Genomic DNA, 22,502 nt, shown 5'->3' on the forward strand with positions numbered 1-22,502 from the left:
CATCCTCGCCAACACCTGTCGTTTCTCGTGTGTTTTATTTTAACCGTTCTGGAAGGTGTGCAGTCATAACTCACTGTAGTCCTCATTTGCCTGAGGACTACATTCCCTGATGCTGAGTGATGTTGAGTGATGCTGAGTGATGATGAGCATGTATCTCATGTGTCTGCTGGCCATCTGGAGGTCTTCTTTGGAAAAGTGTCTGTTCATGTCCTCTCATTTTTAATTGGATTATTTGGGTTTGGGGTGTTGACTTGTATCAGTTTTTATATATTTTAGATGTTAACCCTTTATTGGACATGTCATTTGCAAATGTCTTCTCCCATTCTGTAGGTTGCCTTTTAGTTTTGTTGGTTGCTCCCTTTGCTGTGCAGAAGCCTTTTATTTTGATAAAGTCCCTGTTGTTTTATGTCCCTTGCTTCTGGAGACGTATCTGTAAAGAAGTTGCTCCGGCCAATGTCAGGGTCTCAGGGCTCCCATTTAGGCCTTTAATCCATTTCGAGTTTATTTTTGTGTGCCGTGTTAGAGAGTGGTCTGATTTCATTCTTTCGCATGTAGCTGTCCAGTTCTCACAACAGCAGATACTGGAAAGACTATCCTCTTCCTACTGGATATGCTTTCCTCCTTTGTCCAAGACGAACTGACCACATAGCTGTGGGGTGATTTCTGGGTTTTCTATTCTGTTCCATTGATCTGTGTCTGCTTTTGTGCCTGTGCCATACCGTGGTGATTGCTGAAGCTTTGTAATACAACCTTAAGTTCAGTGTCTTCATGGAGGTACTGACCTGGCCTCCTCCTCTGCTCCCCTCTGGGCACATGTGTCCTGTCTCCTGACACTCGGGCCCTGGCTTTGGTGTCGAGAAGACTGACAATTCTCTCCAAAGTTGTCTTCAGGTATTTGCTCCCACTCAAACCACACCTGTCCAACAGGCTCGGGAGTAGAGATTACAACTCTCATTTGAGTATTTTAAACACTTTTCTTTGTGCTTACCTTATCATACCTCTTGGTAACTTCCTTTCTTTCCTTTGAGAACAGTCACGGTTGGGAGCCTGGGCGGCTCAGTCAGTTATGTGTCCAGCTCTTGATTTCAGCTCAGGTCACAATGTCAGGGTCCCGGGATCGACCTGCGGGAGATGCTCTCCCTCTCTCTCTGGCCCTTTCCCTGCTCAGGCTCTCTCCCTCTCAAATGAATAAAAATCATTTTTTAAAAAAAGGAAAGAAAATAAAATGATCACAGGCAACCCTATAAATCAATTCTAGTTTGCTCATTCAAATACACATACACGGGCGCTTGGGGTGCTCAGTGGGTTAAGCCTCTGCCTCCGGCTCAGGTCATGATCGCAGGGTCCTGGGATCCTGTCCCGTGTCAGGTTCTCTGCTCAGTGGGGAGTCTCCTTCCGCCTCTGCCTGTTGTTCCCCCTGCTTGTACCCTCTCTTTGTCAAATAAATAAATAAAATATTTTTTAAAAAACCACACATACACAATTTGATGTAACTGAAATCGTATCGCGCCTGCTGGGTTTTTATGGGCAGTGTTTTCCTTTTGATTTGCTTCCGCCAAATCAGTTTCCCTCCCCACACTCCAGCCTCCACAAATTTCATATAACCCTTTGTGTAGGACACTTCATATTCTACAACTATGCAAATGATCGCGTAGACATTATACAAACTCACTCAGGCCGATATATACACACACGCAGTATGGGGAGGGCTTGTTGCGTTGTTGCTTCCATGGGTCTCTGTTCTCGCTGTACAATTTTTCATGGAAGTCTGGAGTGCTCTAATTCATTCTTTTTAATGGTTTCACAGTAACCCAGCATTAAACGTAAACCATTTCCCTCTTTGAGGGTATTTGCTTTGTTCCCGGTGTGTTGCCGCTGTGAACGGTGCTGTAATGAACCTCTGCGCGCTTACATACTGGCCTTTTGTGTTTATGGAGCACGGGGCTGAGTGGCACGGTTTGTGTAATCTAATTTAATAAGTGTTGTCAGATCATATTCCCAAAAGGCTATAACAACTCACAGTCCCTCCAGCAATGTGTGATGGCTCCTTTTTCCCCAAACAGCAATGGTTCCTTCTCTCTCTTGCCTCCAGCTTCCCTACCCTCTCCGCCTGTCCGCTGAGCATAGAGAAGTCTCAGTGTTCATTCAATTTCTAGCTCTCTGACAACTTATAAATTGGGGCATCTTTTATGTTTCTTGGGCTTTTGGGGTTTGCTCTTTTTCTGGGAACCCCTTATTTATAGATACATTGTTCCTGTCATTTTGAGGGACCACTTAGTATAACAGACACCCTCTCCTTTTCATCCGTGTTACAATTTTTCCAATCTCTTATTTTCTCCTGACGTCATTTATAGTATTTTTGCCATACATTTTTACATTCTTTATGGTTAGAGTGGCCTTTTTTCATAGCTTCCAGGATTTCTCTCTTGGTTAAAAAAGGGAACTATTTCATGTTAATGCTCTTTTATCCTGTACTCTGCCGTTCTACCCTATGTTTCAGCTGTAACTAAGCTCAGTGCCTTCAAAGTGTCATGAACCCCAGAGCCAGGCGTGGGAATTCAGCAAAGCCTGCCCTCCTTGGCCACGTGTCTGTTCTCCACCGAGATCCTGTCGCTGATACCAGTCTGGAATTTTTCCATCTCCGGCTCTTAGCCTCTGTCTTCTCTTCCCACCTCTGACAGCCCCTCCCCCATTTGCTCCTTAACTGGGATTTGTCCTTCCCCTTTCCCAGCCCTCTTCTATATTTTGTCCTTCTTTCTGCCAGGATAGATATGGAATGTCCCTGAACTCTCCGTGCCCTGGCTCCAGGATCTCCGGGGTCACAGGGGACCTTCCTGCTGCCTAAGCCGGGTCTCCCACCCCTCCCCGAACACCCAGCCTTGTCTCTAGAAGGATGTCTGTGCCACCCACCGTGGGGGCTGCCCAAGGGCCTCTTTGCTGCAGGGTTTGCACTGGAAGAACTCAGGACAAATGTTTTTCTTTCAACTCCTGCCAGATTTAACCTGACCTTGGGATAAATTCTCACTATGGATAAATTCTCACTACAGCTTCATGGTTACCAGTAGCTCTCCTGAGGACTTGCTTGGCGCCAGACTCCGGGCTGAGCACTGTCCCTGTGCTCCCACTCAATTCTCAGACGAGCCTGTGATGTAAATGTTGCCCTCGTCCCTTTCCACGTGAACTGGAAATTCATGCGAAATTTGTGCTGACATTCAGCGAGGTTCCGTCGCCTGTCCACGTCACATAGGAGCGGGGTGGGGATCGGCATCAAACATGCAGTGTCCAGAGCAGTGTGTGTAACCACCTTCTGATCCCGCCTGACGCCGCATCCTGACCCCGTTGTCACTTCTCCTTCCTGGGTCCTCAGACGCGACAGTGCCTGCGGTCTGTCTTACCCCTCGGGCCCTCTGTCCTGCCCCACAGAGATGCCATCGTCTCCTCAGCGCCCTCCTTATTTACTTTACTTTTGTTTCCCGTTTCCCCAGCGAGACTCAACAGAGCAGGGACCATGACTGCATTTCTCTGTAACCAGCCTCCCCCGCAAAATGTGTGGATTGGTTCCTTTTTTAAAATTTAATTTCCAATATAGTTAATATACAGTGTTCTGTTCACTTCAGGTGTACAATATAGTGATCTAACGATTCCCTACATCACACTACTAGACACATTACTCAGTGTTCGTCACCGTGAGTGGCTCTTAATCCCGTTTTCACCTGTCCGTCCACCCTCCCCTCTGGTGATCACCAGTTTGTTCTCTGTAGTTAAGAGTTTGGTTTTTTTGTTCATCTCTTTTTTTCTTTGTTCATTTGTTTTGTTTCTTAAATTCCACGTATGAGTGAAATCGTGTGGTATGTGTCTTCCTGTCCAACTTATTTCCATTAGGATAATTCTCTCTAGATCCATTCACATTGTTGCAAAGGACAAGACTTTGTTCTTTTTTATGGCTGAGGAATATTCCATCGTGTGTGTGTACACCACACCTTCTTTATCCATTCGTCAGTGGGTGGACCCTTGGGCTGCTTCCATATCTTGACTATTGTAGCTAATGCTGCTAAGAAGCAGAGGGGTGCGTGTATCTTTTCAAATTAGTGTTTTCTTTTTCTTTGGGTAAATACCCAGTAGTGAAATTACTGGACCACAGAGTAGTTCTGCTTTTAATTTCCTGAGGAACGTCCATGCTGTTTTCCACAGGGGCTGAACCAGTTTGCGTTCCCACCGACAGTGCAGGAGGCTTCCTTTTTCTCCACATCCTTGCTAGCATTTGTTGTGTCTTGCTTTTTTTATTTTAGCCATTCTGATGGGTGGGAGCTGATATCTCACTGTAGTCTTAATTTGCATTTCCTTGATGATGCGTGATGTCGAGCATCTTTTCGCGTGTCTGTTGACCATCTTATTGCTTTCTGTGTTTCAGGAGGTTTAGTGAGGGGAATATCGAATCTTCTTAGATCTCTCTTGACTTTAAAATACCTGCCGTGGGTGGCTCAGTGGGTTAAGCCTCTGCCTTGGGCTTGGGTCATGGTCTCAGGGTCCTGGGATCGAGCCCCGCATCAGGCTCTCTGCTCAGCAGGAAGCCTGCTTCTCCCTCTCTCCCTGCCTGCCTCTCTGCCTACTTGTGATCTCTGCCTGTCAAATAAATAAATAAAATCTTTTTAAAAAATAAAGTAGAATAAGGTAAAACACTTACCGTGATGAACCTACAGAGAAATCTCTGCTTAAATTAAATGTCTCAACTACCAAGCGCTCTCTAACCCTGGCCAGGACCGGTTCTTGGCAATATCAAGTACAATCAGCAGAAACTAAGAAAAATAACTATTGGCCTATAAGACACTTCCCACCCACATTTCATTTAATCTTCATAACGACCCTATGTGGCAAGTCTCCTCATTTTACAGAAGAGGAAATGCCGTCTAGAGACGGGTCCTTGCTGAGAGGAGTGGAGCTGGGACCCGACTCTCCTCAGGACTCTCCTTGACCCCTCAGACTGGATGTCACCAGCTGGTGCCTGGAGGGCAGCCTGCCTGGGCCCGTCTGACCTCATCACCAGCCCCACGCAACCCTGAGATGGAGTTGAGCAGCACTGCCCCCTGCTTGCTGTGGGCATCAAGGGGGTCCCACATCCTCTGTGTGTGAAGGGGCCCGGGAGGCCCTGAGAGTGACGCCACCCATCCTGGAAAAGCCATAGCGACGGCCACCCCAGCTCCACGCAGGCAGTGAGCAGGTATGTGTGGGTGTGCAGGAGAGATGGGTTGGAGCGTTGCCTGGGATGTCCACAGCCCGTTGTCAATAAGAAAAACCAGATCATCCTGTGAGTCATCTGCCCAGATATCTGGGTGAGGAGCAGACCAGCTGGTGTCTGAAGAGAGCCTTCTTGTGTGCGGGTGGTGGGGGAAGACGAGGGCAGCAGGACAAGGCTGGTTTATCTGTGTCTTGGGCCGTGTACTTGCTTCTCGCCCTGGGATCCGTAGATTTGTGTCTATTTGCATGCTCAGCCCTGGAAGGACCCTTCTTGGGTTTCCTGTGAGGACCATCTGCTCAGAACCTGGGAGCCCCCGTGGCAACGGAGATCCCCCCTCCTGCCCATGCATGGGGTCTGCGTCACCCCCCAGGGTTTCCTGTGGGCCCATTAATTCTTGAGGCTCCTGCCTCAACCCTTCCTGCTCCAGAGCCACCGCGCTCTCAAGCTGGCCACAGCCCTGAGCCTGCCCCCTTGGTATGGCAGACAGCAGCAAGATAACATGCCGATGGGCGTGAAGGAAAGAGAAGCAAAGCTGTTGTCGCTTGTAGGACCTCCCCAGTCCATAAGCTTGCAAAGAGAGCCAGAGCGGGGGTTGTGGCTTGCCCAGCTGGGCGGCAGCCCGGGGAAAACCCTGAGCTCTCCTTCCACACTGACTTTCCCGCGTTACAGTACGCTCCTCTCAGCCTCGTGCCCTGAGACCCAGTGCGTGGGTTCTTCTTTGTTCCTGGGTTCTCACCCATATTCTCTGTGAGGCTGAACACCCCCTTGGCTGTCTGAGCTGTGCCATGTTGCTGTTCGAGACCCTGCTTGCCCAAAGAATCATTGACCTGATAAGATAACCTGAGTGTCCCCAGTTTTCTTCATAGTCGTTTTAACACGAAAAAATAAAGAGCGAGCTAGCTCAAGGGGCCCTCGCGAGCCCCTCATTTCACAGGTGAGGAAACAGAAAGGCAGGGAGGCCGGGGAGTTCACACAGCTCCCCGGACTGCTGGGTCAGTGGCCTCCCCGCTCCAGGCCGCTCAGCTCTTGAAATAACTCATCTGGGTCTCCCCTTCTGCGGGACAGAGCATGTCTTCCCAGAAACCTAACCCCTTATTCCCACTCCCCACACCATCTGGACCCAAGCATGTTCTCTGGAGAGCTGCCCAAGCCATTCACCCACCGTAGCCCCAGAAGGTATCTGCTCCCACTTGAGACCCTGTCCCAGTCAGACTTGGACACACAGGGGCAGACACAACCCTCACACTCTGCTTAGGGGGCTTTCCTTTTATGGCCCTTCATGGTGCAGGGTCCTGGGTAAAAGGCAAGACGCTTCCCCACCCACAGAAGCCTGAAGCAAGCTTCCCTCCAGTGGCTGGTGCCGCCCCATGATCCCACTCCACATCCCCGAGACTTCCCCATGACCCCGGCCCGTGAACGGCCCTGCTGTGAGTTAGGCTGTTTGTGACTGGAGTCCAGAGTCCCATTTGAGTTAGCCTGTCTGCCATTTTGCACAATTTGGAAGACTCCCGTTTGTAAATTCCTGCACTAAGATGCAGTCCCAGCCTACCTGGTCTGCCAAGGTCCTGCAGGGTGAGAATGAGAACGACGGGGCAGCAGTGGGTTCCCTGCCCGGCCCTTGCAATTCTGCAGTGTGAGCCGGCTGCCGACAGGCGTCCCCGAGAGGCACGCAGGGGAGTCTGTATCCCCACTAACACCTACTGCGTGGCGGTCAGTACCTTAGGCGACAGCAATGCGAGGGAAAGCTTATCCTGTGCCAGACACTGTGTGCATTACCTCCTCTGGGCTTTACAACCCAGATAATATGATATAATCCAATGAGATAAGCCTTATTTTACCAGTGGGGAAACTGAGGCTGGACACAGTGAAGCATCCTGCCTAAGACCACACTTCTGGTAAGAGGGAGGGTTGGACTTGAGCCTGACTGTCTGATCGAACATTAGCCCTTAGCATCCCCGTGACCCCCAAGGGCTGTTATTACCCACATCTTACAGATTCCACCATCCGTGATGGTAAAAAATCTCGGCTTGTCAGCCTTCAAATTCTGAGCTTTCCGCACCATTCCTGCTTGCTCTATCACATTCGTAAGGTAAATTTACACACAACAAAATAGAGTGTACAATGTACAGTTCGATGTGTTGACAGCTGCTTTCAGTCATGTAACCACCAGCACAAGACACAGATCACCATCAAGAAATAGAACATTTCCATCCCCTCTGAAGTTCCCTTGTGCCCTTTGAGATCAGTCCCCTGTCCTGACCCCCAGTCCTGGGTAATCACGATCTGCCCTTGGTCATTATAGCCTTGCCTTTTCAAAATACTTCGTAGATGGAATCACATGGTAGTGTTTTGTGTCTGACTTTTTTCCCTCGGCATACAGCTTTCGAGATCCGTCCCTCTTGTGCGTATCCCTGGTTCTGTGCCACAGCACACAATATGTTTGTTTACCCACTCACCAGGTGATGGGCATTCGGGCGGTTTCTAGATCTGGGCCATTCAGAATTAAACTGCTCTAAGTATTTGCGTACGAGTTTCCATGTGGACATATGCTTACCTAAGCACGGGATTGTTGGCTTGTCCAGTAGGCGCACGTTTAACTCCATGAGAGCTGCCAAAAATTCTTCTAAGTGGCTCTCCCGTCTAGCGTCGTCATCAGCGGTACGGGCGCTCCGGTTGCTCTGTGGCCTTCCCAACATTCGGTGTCGTCTGTGGTTGCGTCTTAGCCATCCTGCGGGCATGTGGTGTGCCTCTTTGCAGTTCTAATTTGCATTTACTTAATCACCACTGTGCTTATGAGCCATTCATGTATCTTTTCTGGTGAAGTGTCTGTTCAAATCCTTTGCCCATTGTTTTACTGGGTTGTCTGTTATTACCGAATTTGATGGCTAATATTTCATCCCAAAACGTGAATTCCCAAATGCTTTTCTGCTGGAGGCAGGATGGTACTGTGGTTAGGAACACAGGCTTTCGAGTAAGGTCTGCATCTGGATGCTGACCCTGCTGTTCTCATCAGCAAATCAGGGGTGATCACGAAGCCCAGGTCCCAGGGATGTCATGAGAATTGAAAGCGATGATCTTAACATAGAACCTGGCATAATAAACATTCAGAAATGAGCTGCTCTATTTCAGTCGAGAAAATACGTGGTAAAGGTTACTATTACAATTAAAAACCAGTTTCTAAAGAGAAACACGTGAGCAGTGGCAGTAGGTGTGGCTAGATCAGTCGGAGTGTCGACAGCGCCGGGCTCCACAGGGACCCAAGCAGCAACCCCCACCACCGCCAAGGCCACTGCACACAGCTGTGGACTCAGGAGGCACTGCCATCCTGGAGTGCTCTCAGGTGGCACCTGGAGGGGACCCTCCCACTGTGAAGCAGCTCCAGACCCGAAGGGAGCAGCCAGAGCCAAGGGCAGAAAGAGAGCTGGGGCCATTGACCAGCCTCTGCGGGCCGAAGGCCAGACTCCCTACCCTTCCCAGTCTCCCTGTTTCAGGCCAAGGAGGCCCACACTTCTGCTCAATAAAACCCAATAGACCTTTCAAGTGAAGCTACTACACTCAGCGAGGCAGTTTTCTCTTCTCTTCTTTGAAGGTTGTGGCAAGAGGAGATACGGGTGATCATTAAGTAATTTCAGGACCCCTTGTGGCCCCATCCCAGCTAATTTGGCTCCTAGGGCAGGTAGAGCCCAGCCCATGCCTGGCACGTCTCCGAGGCACCTGAGACTGGGGACTTCTGCTTAGAACGGCCCGGGTGCAAAGGCGTGGGGACAGCTGCGGAGCCCAGGCCAGGGCTGAGGGGTTCAGATCCACTGGGGCAGACACTTCTATTTCCACAGGGGCTTCATGCCTCCCTTTGTCTCCGTTTGCTCCTGGATGAAATGTGTCTGAAAATATCAACAGACGACACAGAGATTTGACCACTCTAGGTACAGAAATAGACACATCTTAAGAATGTTTTAGGTGTGTCATGTTTTCGGATAAATTGGGTGGTTAAAAGTGGAGACAACAGATACCCAGGGATGGGAACCTGACATTGTGACCTATTGCCTAGGTCCAAGTGGAGACCGAGAGCTCAGACGGCTAAGTATCCGACCCGGCACGAAGATCTCCTTCTCTGCCCTCTGGTTCCTATTCCAGTGACCTGGGATGAGTCCATGAGCCTTAATGAAAATATTCAAGGAGGGGACGCCCAAAGCCAACCCTGGCTGACACTTTGTTTCCATTTTCACTTCAAAGTCCTGATCTAAATTTATCAAGCTTTCACTGTGTCAGCCTAGGGGTGCTGGCGCACCCTCATTTCTCCATTCCCTCATTTACTGGCATTCCCTGAGCGCTTGCTACAGGCCAGGCATCGGGCTGAGGTGGGGACGTGAATAATACAAGGTGCCTGTGCTCAGAGACTGCGGCGAAGCAGACAGCCGTGCACAGCTGTGGGCGTCGCATCAGCTCTCTGAGCTCCAAGCTCCTTTCACTTCCTCAAACACCTGTTCTGGCGTCTCCGCCTTCGTGTCAGCTCTCCTGGAATGCCCTTGGACACCCCTCGCCTCCCTTCCACACACACCTGGCTGGCCTCCTTTCCCTCCAGCATCTTCTGCCCCGAGGAACAACCAGCCGGGGGTAAAAGGAAGGATGGTTGTTGAATGCACGGCCCCTCACGACCTTCCCCGAGGCTAGGACCGGCGTCCTCGGGTTCGCCCTGCGCAGGGCCCGGGGCACAAGAGGAATGGATGGGTGGATGAATGAAGGAGACCTACATGTGGTAGAACGACAGGAGGGAGCAGAGGGTCCAGCACCGCGCCCTGCCCGCAGTGACCCAAGCCACAGAGCATCGGAAGGGCCCCCTGGGGTGAGTCCAGCTTCAAACCCGGAGGGAGGAGGGGAGCCGTTGTAACAGGAGAGGCTGCAGCTGACTGGGAGGCAGGCCGGGTCCTTGGGTGACTTGTTCTAATCTTAGAAGGTATGTCTCCGCTCTCTGCTGCGGCCCAAAGGACAAATGTCCCAGACCCCAGGACACACGCTGTCACTGTCACTGTCACTCCAGAAATCCCTGGCAGGCACTTGGGGCGGGGCTGTTCCCAGACCCTCCTGGGCGCCCTTCCCTCCCTGGGGCCAGCCCTGCCCCTCATCCCCGCTCAGCCCACAGCTCCCGTCCTTATCAGGCTCCCCTCTCAGGAAAGGGCACCCCTGTCCCCCAGCAGCCAGAGCCAGAGATCTGGACAAGATTCTGACTCCTCCCCATGCCACCTGGTCAGTCACCCATCCTGGTTGTAACTCTTTCTCCTGAATGGTTTTGAGTCCTGTCCCCATGTCCCTTCCCAGTTCAAGCCAGCGTCCCCCTCAGTCCGGCAGACCCCTGAAGTCAGCAGAATGCTGGGGCTCGAGCCCTGTCCTTACTTAGGACAGCCACTGATTCCCAAGCGGGACAAATGCTCACGGGCACCGCTGAGCCCTGTTCTCAGCCTCTGGAAATTCCTCGTCCTCACTCTCCTACAAGGCCAGCAGCCCCAAGCGCCCCATCCGTCCCTCACCCCTGAGCCCCTGGCTTCCCCTGGCATGTGGCAGGGACTCGTTTAGATCTTCCGAGCGGGAGAATCCACAAACTCGGCATCTTGAGGCCATTCCTTTGCCCACAGAAGGTGGGCTGTAGGCACTGTGGGTTCTCACCCACGAGCAAAAGGCTGCCACTCGCAGGGTAGGAGCTGCAGGACGGCTGGAGGCCCTCACCACTGCCCGCGTCTGACAACCACAAGCCACCGACGGCGGACGCCCGACAGACCCTCCAGCCCTGCCCCCAACCCCATTCCCAGACTTCCTTCCACCCTGGCCCCGCCCCCAGACATCGCAGGCCTTCGACCTTCCTCGGGGGGCTCATCCCCTTCCCGACCCTCCACATTCGCTCTTCCCAAGTGCACTTTCCAGCCCCCTTGGCAGATCCAGACGCAGTAAGAGGCTTGGCCCAGTGCAGCGTCGTTCAGGGCCATCTCTGTGGGCAGCCGTGGATGTTCACGCGCTCCGTGACCACTTTGATCCCAGGGGTGACAGCCTCCAGACTGGGCTCCCCGTCCCCAGCCTATCCGGTTCCCAGCCAGAGGAGCATCGAAATAAACCCAGCAGTTTTGCTTAAAACCTTCTGATGACTCTGCAAGGCCCTTGGAACAGGGTCCCCGCTCAGAGACCCTCCCATCCCGGCCGCTGTGTCCCCTCCTGCCTCTTCTCCTCCCTCCCACCTCAAGCCCTGCACCAGAGTTGGGGAACCCTTGTGTTTCCTGAGCTGCCCTGGCCTCCCCAGCCTTCACACATAAGGCTCCATCGGTGGGAGAAGGACCAGTCGCGCTCATCCCTCAAGCTTGGCCAGGCTGGTGCTTCCTCCTGGAAGCCTTCCCAGATGCCTCCAGCCAGCGTGGGTGCCCAGGCCATGTTTCCACCCCGGCCTTCTCCAGTCACAGGGTCCTCAGCTCAATGTCACCTCTTCCCCCTTCCCCCCTTCCTTCCCTCCTCCTCAGGGAGGTGCCCTGTGACCACACACAGAAGCCGAGCCCAGTGCCCCTGTCTCCGGTGAACCACTCAGGGCTTTAATGGCACACCCATGCTCTGCGTTCACTTGTGTATTCGTTCACAGCTGGTCCCTCCACCAAATGCGGGTTCCAGTGACGGGGGGCACCGTGTCTTCAGCACAGAGCGCACAGCTTGGGGGTGCTCAGCATACCCTGGCCAGCTCCCTGTCGTCCTCCTCCGTGGCCAATGAAGTGAACTGTCACCTGTCACCTTGCAGGTCTGGTGGTCGCAAGTTTGACATGGGTCTCCTTGCACGAAGATCAAGCTGTTGGCAGGGTTGTGTTCCTTCTGGAGGCTCTAGGGGAGAGCCTGCTTCCCCGCTTTTCCCAGCTCTGAAGCTGCCTGCCTGTCCCGGCTGCGGCCCCCACTCCACCTTCGGGGCCCCACAGCCTCACTGGCTCGCTCAGACGCTCACGCCCCTTCCAGCCCACTCTGCCACATCTGGGAAGCCTCCTGCCTGCACTGGGACCACCCAACTCATTCAGGACAATCTCCCTGTTTTAAGGGCAGCTGATCATTCCCCTTTGCCGTGGAACCTACCGTATTCACAGGTCCCAGAGGTTGGGATGCAGACGTCTTTGGGGGCCGTTATTCTGCGTACCAAGCAGATGTGTCACACTTTAAATACTTAAAATCCCCAGTAGCCCGTAAACTCTGGGGTGCAGACAGCACCCCTCATGGCGTGTCTGTCTCCTCTCATCCGGTGTGCATCTGCCATCAGGCGTGCAGAGCCTCACAATGGTCCCATGAGGGAGGCAAGGCAGGCCTGACTCCCACTACACAGGGCAGGAGGCCGAAGCTTCAAGAGCCTGTGTGAGGTGACCAGAGTTCCCCAAGAAAGGGGCAGACCCGAGACCATGCTTAGGACCTGCCCAGTGTCCTGACCAGCCAGCCTCCCAGGGCGCCCTGCGTGAGAGGTGGTAACAAGCAATAACCATCACAAGGAGGAGAAGGAAAGACGGGAAGGAGGGAGATGCCGATGACGTAAAAATACCTTCCTTCTCAGCAGCCTTCGAAGAGCAGCAGCAGATTCCTCCTGTCACCCCAGGACGGCAGGAGGGGTGGAAACACACGCCATTGTGCCATCTGCTTCCAGAGGGTTCCTCCCACGCAGTGAATCCTATCACTCCCTCATCACGATGTTTTCTTAGCTCCCGCACGCCTGGGAGATGAAGTCCACGTTCCAGAGCGCCGTCCCAGCAGCCCCGCTTGCTTGCACACGTCCTGGGCGAGGACGCTCACGGCAGGTGTTGGCCCTGAGGGCCATCATCGTCCTGTGTCCTCGTGACGACACAGGGACACGAGGGTTATCATGCTGAGTTTACAGGTAGTGAAACTGAGGCTCAGAGATATCGAGGTCTGCCCGAGGCCCCCCATGCAGCTAAGACCTGAGCGCCACAGCCTGAACGAAAACCTGGACCCACCTCCCCTTTCCACCTAGACCGAACGGAACCAATTAAACTTCCCAAAGACGTATTCGTCTTCCGAACTTTGACACTTGGCACCTGCCAGTCCTTCCCCCGTGCCGGCTATGACCTCCTCCCTCCCCCCACTCCCCCCATCCCTCTTGCCAAGGTCTCATTTACCCCTCAAGGCTGTTTAAGCATCATTTCCTCCATGCAGCTTTCCCTGATTCACTCACACAACCGAAGTGTCCCTTCTCTTAAGCTTCCACAGCAGTGACGCACGTTTCCCAATCCCAGCCACGGTCTTTCTGCATTAGGGTAATTTTATTAGTCTGTTTTCAGTAAAACGAGCAGCTCCTGGAGCCCCAGGACCATGAACTTTCAACGTTGTATCCCGGCACTTAGTCAGTGTTGGGAGCGTGACAGACGCTCAGTGAATACTCTCTGAGGGAAGGCGGGACCGACCGTGAGCCGAGGGCCTCTGGTGCAGGCCCTTCGCTGGCTGCTTGACCTCAGATGCCTTCTGTCCTGCTCACAGACCTGTAAGGCACCTGACTGCGTGACCAGCCCCTCCAGGGGCAAGTTGGAGGACACTCCCTAGAAGGGTCTACAGCTGCGAGGCGTGCTGGGAGCCTGGGAAAGCCTAACGTGAAGGAAGGGAAGTCGGGCACATGGAGACAGAGCCGGAGTCCTCCATTGACCTCCCCACCCCCAAACCAACAAGCTCGGTTGACAGAGAATTCACGTCCCGTACAATTCGCCCATTTAAAGGTTTTTTCTGTATTCACAGAGTTGTGCAGCCATCCCTGTGGTCAGTTTCATAACATTTCGTCACCTCGCCGAAAAAGATATCCCACACCCTGAGCCCTCGTTCACCCCATGTCCTCGTCTTCCCGTCCCCCCAGCCCTGCACAACCGCGCCTCTCTAGTAACGTGCCACAGAGCAGTCTGTGACTGTGAGGGACCTGCTCTGTCTCCACAGACTTGCTTATTCCGACAACTCGTGTAAATGGAATCATGGAGCACGTGGTCCTCTGTGACTGCCCCTTCCCCGAACGAGCAGCAGCCTTCGGGGTTCACCCACACTGTGCCGCGATCGCTGCCGCATCCTTCGCGTGGCCAAGCAGCAGTCTGATACACAGATAGGCCACAGCCGCCTGTCCATGCTTCCGTGAGTGGCCACGGACTTGATATTTTGATCCCGCTGTTTTGATTTGACACGGAGCTTTGGACAGTTGGGGTGTATATGTATCCCTGATCTACGTCCTGACCGTAAGAAGCATAAAATTGTGCTTGGTTTATTGTTCTAATCGCTCATCACCGAGCACATGGGTTTCTCGGTGATGGTTTGAGCACTCAGTGATGGAGTCTGCTGGGAGCCAGCCTTGCTGGTAACGTGGCCAACCAAAACGGCTGAGGCACAATGGCCCCTCCTGAGCACCCAGGGCGGGAAGCCACAGGGAGCACATCTTCGCCAGCTGGGAGTCCCCCCAAGGTTTCAGTCACCCGAAGGGAATGGGAGAGCAGGAATAGACTAGACGAGACCCTGGACATCCCTTGGCATATTCAGGGAGCCAGTAGCCCCATTGCCAGCATTTAGTAATAGCTAAGAGTTCCGGGAGGCTGACTTCATGCCATGCCCTGTTCTAAACATTTTACATGCATGAACTCATTAAATCCCTCCAATGACCCTATATCATAAGTGCAACCATCATCATCCCCATTTTACAGATAGAAACTGAGGTGCAGTGCTCACTTGGGTAGGGTATATACTCAAAGGGGCACCTGGGTGGCTCAGTCAGTGAAGTGTCTGCCTTCGGTTTGGGTCATGACCCCAGGGTCCTGGGTTCAAGCCCGTGTCGCTTCTCCCTCTCCCTCTGCCTCTCCCCTGCTCATGCACGTTCTCTCTCTCTCTCTCGCTCACTCTCAAATAAATAAATCTTAAAAAAAAAAAAAAAAGATAAAGAAAGAAATGGAGGCACAAAAATGGTACCTGGTCCAAGGCCACAGAACTAGTAAATGCAGAGGCAAGGCAGGATTTGAACCTGGGCCATCTGGCTCCCACCTGAGCTCTGGGCTCTACCTCGTCACAGAGAGCATGAGAATCACCAGCTGGGAACTCCTCCCAGCACAGACAGGGCTCATTCTGAATCTTGCGGGGACTCTGGGGATGCTAGCCACTTCCTGTGTCTCCGGGAAAATGACGGCATCGCCCCTAGGAAACAGGGCACCTGTTGCATATCGGGTTGGACCAGAGGCTAATGGATCTTAAGAATTCTGTTTACGAATAAGGAAGCGCAGAGTCAGCCAGACCCATGTCCAGTACGTCTGAGAGCCAGGACTAGAACCCAGATTTGACTCCGAATGAGTTGTTCTTTCTGCTTCTATCAAGCAGTCCCTGTGCCTCGCCGGCTCCACCAGACTCAAAATAAAGGTGTTTTCCTTATGCTTGTCCGACAGGCGATGGGTTTGATTAAGAAAGTGAAGATACCTCATCTCCCAAATTACATTTATAAGGTCCTATCACTAGAATGGCACTCGGGATGAACATCTCTGCCTCCCCTCTCTGTTGTCTTCTCCGTTGTCCCTGCGGTGACCTGGGAATGCGCCTGGACCCTAACCCAGCCCGTGCCACCGCCACTAACCCAGCTGAGCCCGCCTGGATGACCCACCACGCCCCCAGGGCCATGGGCTACACTGATTCTAAGACCACTAATGCGTCCGTCGTGTGTCCCACTGACTGAGGGCTGCTCAACCCTGTCCACGCTCCTGGTCTGCCATCACCTCCTGGGAGGAGACTCTCAGAGGCCAAGCACCTACTATTTTCAAATCCTTAAAGCCCGCAGATGGGCAGATACGGGATATTTGGGACTTTGGGGGCTTATGTGAAATCTGGTCAGCATTCACACACACATTCCTGTCCCTGTGCCTCATCTTGTTTCCAGTCTTCCCCTTGCCCACCTCCTCCAGAAAGGGCCATGTGCCCTCTGAGGGCCACCACGGTCATCCCAGTGCCTGCTGCGGGGTCTGGAGATGCTCGGGAAATAAGGAAGGAGGGTCTCAATAGCACGGGGGATGGACACGAGGTTTTCTCTGTCCGGTGACATTGCAGTGTTCTTACCCTCTGTCACCTGAGCCACAGGGCTCTTCTGGCCCCGACCCATCCCATCTGCAGGAAAATGTCTGCCAGGCCCCCCTCCTTTGCGAATGACAGCCAGCCCAGCATTAATAAGGAGATGGCCCAGAGTTCAGTCTGGGGACCTTTTCTTTGCCCTATTCTGTGTATCCTCTGATTTTATCTAGTCTCGTGACTGTGAATACAGTCTAACGAGTGACTTTCCCAGTTTCGTGTCCAGCCTGGACCCCTCCTCTGAGCTCTGGACGTGGTTGTATTCTGTCCCTTCTGCCGCGTCTCCAGTTGGACGTCTACGAACATTTCAGACGCTCACGACCGAGAAAGAGCTGTTCATCCCTCGTCTGCCCTCACTCATGGTTCTCATCCCAGCAAGCCTGCCCCAGCGCAGGAAAAAATCCCGCTGCCTCCCATTGTCCGAATCAGACTCCCGCGAGTCGCCCTCGGCTGCTGCCTTCCCTTGCTCCCCAGACCCAGGGCGTCCATCTCTCCACGCTGTCCTGCCCCCAGACAACCCCTTCTGCCCCCTGCAAGCCTGGCCACTCCACCACTGGCTCTCAGGGGGGCCACCTGCAGAAGCCCCTCCTGGGCTCTCCACTTCCACCCCACCCGCCCTCCACAGACAGCCTCTTGTGGGGGGCCCAGCTCCCAGCTCTCCTTGAAACCCTCCAGATGGTGTGCTGTTAGACGGCCTCCCACAGTGCAGCCCCCAGGCCGCCTCGCATCCTTACCTTCCTCGTCTCATGGACGCACCGTGTCTCTGTCCTGCTTGTCACTCTGGCCCTCAGCCTTTGTTTCTGTCTGTGCTGTCTGCTTGGGAGAGTTTTCCTCCCATCTCATCCCCAGCTGGGATTTAACTCGGATAACGCCTCCTCATACATGTCTTCCCCCACCCCCAGAGATAACGTTTTCTCTCTTCTTAAGCATTCAGCAAGTCATCTTATCTACCTGTGTATGTGCTTGTAGTTTGTGTCCGCCTTGGAACAGCAAACCCTTAAGGGTGAGGGCTCCGTCTTGTTTACTGTTATACCCCAGGGCCTAGAACCATAGATGTTTATTGGTGATATTATTGGATATAATTGGATATATTGGATAATACTGGATATATTAATGACTGAGTAAGAGAACCCTTCCCAGAAAGGTCTAGAGTTACTTAGCACGTTGTTCTGGAAAGAGCTGGAGCTTTGGTATCTAGGGAAGTCCGGTGCTGGCTCTTGCTGACTTGAATAGCAAGTTACTCAGCAACTTGGGGTAGTTTCTTCTCCTGGAAGAGGGGCTGTGAGAGTTACCGCAAGTGTCCCAAGTGCTGTAAGGACAGAGCTCCCCACACAGCAGGTGTCCTGAGCACGGAGGTAAGTCACATGGGCCTTCCTGGTTCCCGGCCCCGCGCCATTTGCATCATCCCAGGATGGGAATGGCTGGACGCTGGGTGAGTCGAAGAGTCAGGGATAAGGGAGGGATGTGAAGGAAGACTCTGGAACCGTTGTGGCATCCCGGAGAGTTGGTCTGTGGATCTTTTGAAGTGAGTGTGTAAGTATGATCGTTTTGGAAGAATGTGAATCCCTTAAAGGACTGTGTTAAGATCCTTCATCATTCTAGAAGAGCAAAGAAGGAAACGCTTCATATTTTCAAGGCTCTGGTCATCTGCGCTGTCTCTGGGGAGCAAGAGAACCTTCCTTTTAGCCAAGAACAGGGGCTCCTCAGCCCCCGAGCTGGTGCTCTCCTCGCTTCTCTCCCTCACTGTGGACGGAGAGGCCTCCCTCGGTGCCTTGTTTCCCTAATGCAGGGCCCAGACGGTGTCAGGTACTTGGGTCTTGGACAGAAGAAGACGATGGAGAAACGGGCAGGGCCAGGAGGGAGGCAGAGCCCGACTCGGGCCAAGCACGAAGGTTCCGCTGTGTGCATGGTCGTGTTTACACAACACGGCAACGGCTTAGGGGAAGTTCCACGCCGTCCAGACACAGGGACTCCTCAGTTCTCAGAAGAAAGTCCCATAGAAAAGGAAAGTAAACACCAGAGGTGATTTTTTTTCTGGCCTCAGCAAAGTCAGACAGGAACCACAGGAGCAGTTTCCAAGCTGGCTGGCAGAGCCAGGCTGATCGGGTGGCGGGAGGGCTCGGTGAGCCAGAGCTGGGCCCAGGACGCTGGCACGGAGATGTGACAGTCGGGAAGGATGGGTGTCAGCTAAAGTGGGACACAAGGAGATGAGCCCAGAAAACAGACTGAAGACCTAGAGACTAACCCAAGAAGAAAGGACCCGCTGGTATCTCAGCCGTGACTCAGACCTGGTCTGGATGCAGCTGGGGAGAGCCTGTGACTGGCCGGGTCCCAAGGGGGTCAGTCAGGGTATCGGCGACTCTGGGTGCAGGTATGGGCCTGACGCTGCCAGGGGCTGGGGGGGCAGAAAGCCCCCTCCGACAAGGACTTTCTGCACACTGGGCTCTGTGTTAAATGCCTTGTGGACATATTAGGGACAGAGAAAGAACTCTTAGTCCCAGGGAGGTCATAGGGACCCCAGGAAAGTCTGGGACTAGGCAGGGACCCTGACGTCCTTCTCAGTCCAGGTGGGCGCATGGCCTTCCCGAAGCAGCCTCGGGACCAGGAGAGAAAGCTGGAGAAGTCCCTCGCTAACCTGGAGCCTGCGTGGTGCCCCTTTGAGCCACTGGAGGAGGTTAGCAGCTCTAGCTATGAGAACCACGAGGCAGAGACCCAGGCAGAGCCTCGAGGAGGCTGAGCTCTCGGCTCCTGTCCATCTGCAAAGCCACACTTCTCCTGCCGCACCATTGCGACCCAGTGGCCAACAAGTTTCGCTTCTTACAGAGCATTTCCCAGTTTCCCAAGCGCCTTCACAAATCATGCTGCCTGACTGACATCCGTTGTTGGATTATCAGCTGCTGGAGGAAAGGGTCTCAGAGATCATCCTCTTGGCTCCCGCTGTGTGACTCTGGCTAAGTTACTTGCCCTCTCTGGGTGTCACTGCCGCAGCTGAGAGCCTGGACTCTGGAGAGGGGCTGGTGGTGAGTGGATTTTCCAGGCTTCAACAAGCTCTGGAACCCTCGGACATTCTAATGGAGAGCCATTCACTGGGCTCCAGGGAAACAAACTCAGATGTATTATAATCTTTCCTTCAACCCAGCTTGTAAGCCCTAAATGCTTTCCAGAAGCCTCATAGCACTTCTCTGAGCCCCTTGCCAAGCCCTGTTTTGAGACAAGGAAGTTAGGGGGAGTTTCTGAGTCCCGTACAGCTCTATTTTTATCTGGAATGTGCCTTCCTGCTCACCCGCCACCGGTGCCTTGTGAGCAGAGGCAGAGTGTGTGGTCAGCGGGGCCCAAGCAGTGAATAGCAGCCGATGGAGAAACGATCCGTTACGTGTGTGGGGAGTCGGGCAGAGGCGCAGACCAGCCGGCCCAGCGTCTTTGCCAGGGGGCTCTAGTCATCGAAACTGGGCCAAAACCTCTCCATAGGACCCAAAGGACAAGATGCTGGCCTGTGATCCCTCCTGGCGTGGCAGGTGGGAGCCCCGGGAGCTCCACCCAGCTGGGCCTGGCTTGGGGGGGGGTGCTCAGTCTCCCCCGCTGGCTTCCCGAATGGAGGTGAACCCTTCCACATCCGCATGCGAGGTCAGCATGGGGTGTTTAGGCTGGGCTTGACCTTGAATTACAGCAGGAAAGAGCAAAGACGAGCTCCTCTTTTCTCCGGGACAGCCTGTTCTCAGACCCGAAGGTCTGTGTTCCGGCCACTCCTCTCCATCTCTAAACAAAGGCGTCTTCACAGGCCTCAGCCCTGATCGCTGAAGTTCACAAGAGGTTAGTGGGGCTTGGGGCTTGCCTTACCCCTGACCCCAGGCAGGGTCTAGCATGACCAGTGACATTTATTGTGGAGGGAGCACCCAAACAAGAAAGGTTGGACACACCTCTAGCACAAAAAGGAGGGCCTAGGAAGTGCATGTGCGTGCGTGTGTTGGCACACGCATAAGCGTGCATGAATGTGAGCGCGTGTGTGTGGTGTACACGGACACAGGCCTTATCTCTGTGGGCCACGAGCCCTGTGCAGAGACCAAGGTGGGCTTTCTCAGACTAGCTGCTGCCCAAATCCCAGTTTCAGGCTAGACGCAAGGAGGGGGAAGTCACAGGGGGCGTCTGCAGCCATCACCGTCATCCCCAAAGCAAAAGCCTGATGCCTCTAGGACTGGGCATTTAAGAAAATACTGCAGCCAGGTGGTTATGTAGGCCACACGCCCCACGGCAGAAGTGGGGTGGCCATTTACAGCCCTCGCTGACTCCCCAAGTGTGTCTCGGTGACAAGTGCCGCATGGACGCCAACAGTGTCCAGGGCACGTTGGTCGCGTCAGGAAGCCTGGAGGCACCTGGAGGGAGTCCCAGTGACCTGTGCGGGAGGCCATGCAAGCCTGCACATGCCTGTTGCCAACTTGGGGAACCCTAACTTGCAGGTGGCTCGTTCGGCGAAAAGGAGCAGAAGGAAGGACTGGGATGAGCCGCTCTCGGGAGGGACGCCGTGGAGAGCAGAAGGGCTCTGGCAACGATCCTGTTGCTGGTCATAATGACAAGCCTTCCAGAGACCTTCACGGTGTGCCCAGCTGGCCTTGGCACTCTAGACAGTGAATCATTTAATCCGCGGAAAGGTGCAGAAAGGGCGAGCCACTGGCCCAGCTCGCCCAGCTCATAGGAGATGGGAGAAGGCAGGGCCTGAACCCGGGGGTCTGGCTCCCTTCTGCTCGCAAAGTGCCCATCAGACTATTTCCTGATTAATTCAACAAAGAGGTACCGAATGCTTCTTTGTCCAAGGCACTCACTTAAGGAGAGAAGCCAAGACCATATCCATGGTCAGAGTTCAGTAACGGACATCTGCTTACCCTGTCCCTACACTTAAAGCCCTTCTTTCCAACGCGTTGGCCACTCCCCATTTCTGAAGGCCTCTTCTGACCAAGGGTAGGAGAGCCCCGTGCCATCTCTACAGACCCCTCTCCAGTCTGGGTCTTTGCAGCATGAGGAACACAAGGCTTGCGCTACTTCGCAGACCCCTGGGTGCCCCTTTGGGACAGGACCCAGTTTTATTCCTCTCCAGACCCCCGGAGCCACACCCAGGGCCGAGCGGGTCACCACTATGCACTAAACGCCCTTGAGTGGAGGGTCTTAAAAATCCTTGGATGCCAGGCTGAGTTCAGGATGCTACTGAAATGCATCGTTGTCACAGCTTCCCTGCTCGAGGCCACAGCACAGCACCCAGCGTGGCCCCCAGGAGCAAAGAGGAGAGAGCCGAGCGCACATCTGCCCGTTAACTTTCGCTTCCCCTTGGTTTGCCAGGAGAGACCGGCAGAGGCCAGGGCCAACGTGGATGACTCGGCGCCCCCCTCCGTGGCCCAGCTGGCTGGGCGGTTCAGGGAGCAGGCAGCCGCTGCAAAGGAGGTGAGTCGGAAGGCTTCTGAGCCCCTCTTCTGGGAGGGGGGCTGGAGGAAGGGGAAGTCTGGGTCAGGCCCAGAGGGGAGGGAGGGAGGAGGCTCCATAATTACCAAATTAGGAAGAGAAGCCCGAGAGGGGTCCCTCTGAATGTGAGGGCTGTGGCCAGGCAGCTGGGCCTGGGCAGAATCTTTCCCCACTCAAGTGAAGCTTCCCACCAGCCGGGAGTTGGGTGGGGGGGTCCTGTAAACATGGGAGCCTGGCTTCGTTTCCATCTTGGTCATGTACTGTGGGGGATTTGGATCCTACCTGGCCATGCCAGGCCTGGACAGGTTCAGAATACGGAGGTGCCCCATGCTCAGCTCCCACCCCCGCGTCCAGGAGTCAGGAGCACGGTGAGAAAGGGGCAGATTCTGAGTTGAGAATTGAAGAGGAAGAGGAAACTTTTCAGGGACTTGCATTCTGATGGGAGGCCAGGGATCAGGAAGGACAGGGATCCAGGGACCACCAGACCCCAGGGGAATCCAGCTGGAGGACACAGTGTGAAAAGGGTTGTTGCGATGCTGGAGTGAGTTGGGCTAGATTGTCCTGAGTCACTCGGTGTGCAGAGCTCAGCAGGAATGACAAGAAGGAGAGGCGCCCCGGGGTAGGCCATGGCCCCTTGGGGCAAACAAGGGTGCAGCGATCATTCTTCTTTAGGTGCCATGTTTTGTGCTTTGGTTTTCCCATCTGAAACATCGGTCTTCAGTTTCTAGAG

The 22,502-nt window shown here is 53.9% G+C and overlaps 1 protein-coding gene across 6 annotated transcripts in view; it reads left to right on the forward strand.

Moving 5' to 3' along the window:
• RCSD1 (RCSD domain containing 1) overlaps window positions 1–22,502 on the forward strand; it is a 60,409-nt gene that overhangs the window by 23,929 nt on the left and 13,978 nt on the right. For 3 of the 6 annotated variants that reach the window (XM_047703824.1, XM_047703825.1, XM_047703830.1), the window contains exon 2: window positions 21,653–21,754. In XM_047703824.1, the coding sequence (XP_047559780.1) occupies window positions 21,653–21,754 (102 nt within the window). Of the gene's footprint in view, window positions 1–6,112; window positions 10,080–17,689; window positions 18,999–20,142; window positions 21,479–21,508; window positions 21,755–22,502 lie in introns of those variants that run through there. The other 3 variants (XM_047703828.1, XM_047703829.1, XM_047703827.1) reach the window with 3 other exon arrangements.

This window comes from Lutra lutra, chromosome 15, assembly GCF_902655055.1.
Source record: "Lutra lutra chromosome 15, mLutLut1.2, whole genome shotgun sequence".
NCBI classification, from domain to species: domain Eukaryota; kingdom Metazoa; phylum Chordata; class Mammalia; order Carnivora; family Mustelidae; genus Lutra; species Lutra lutra.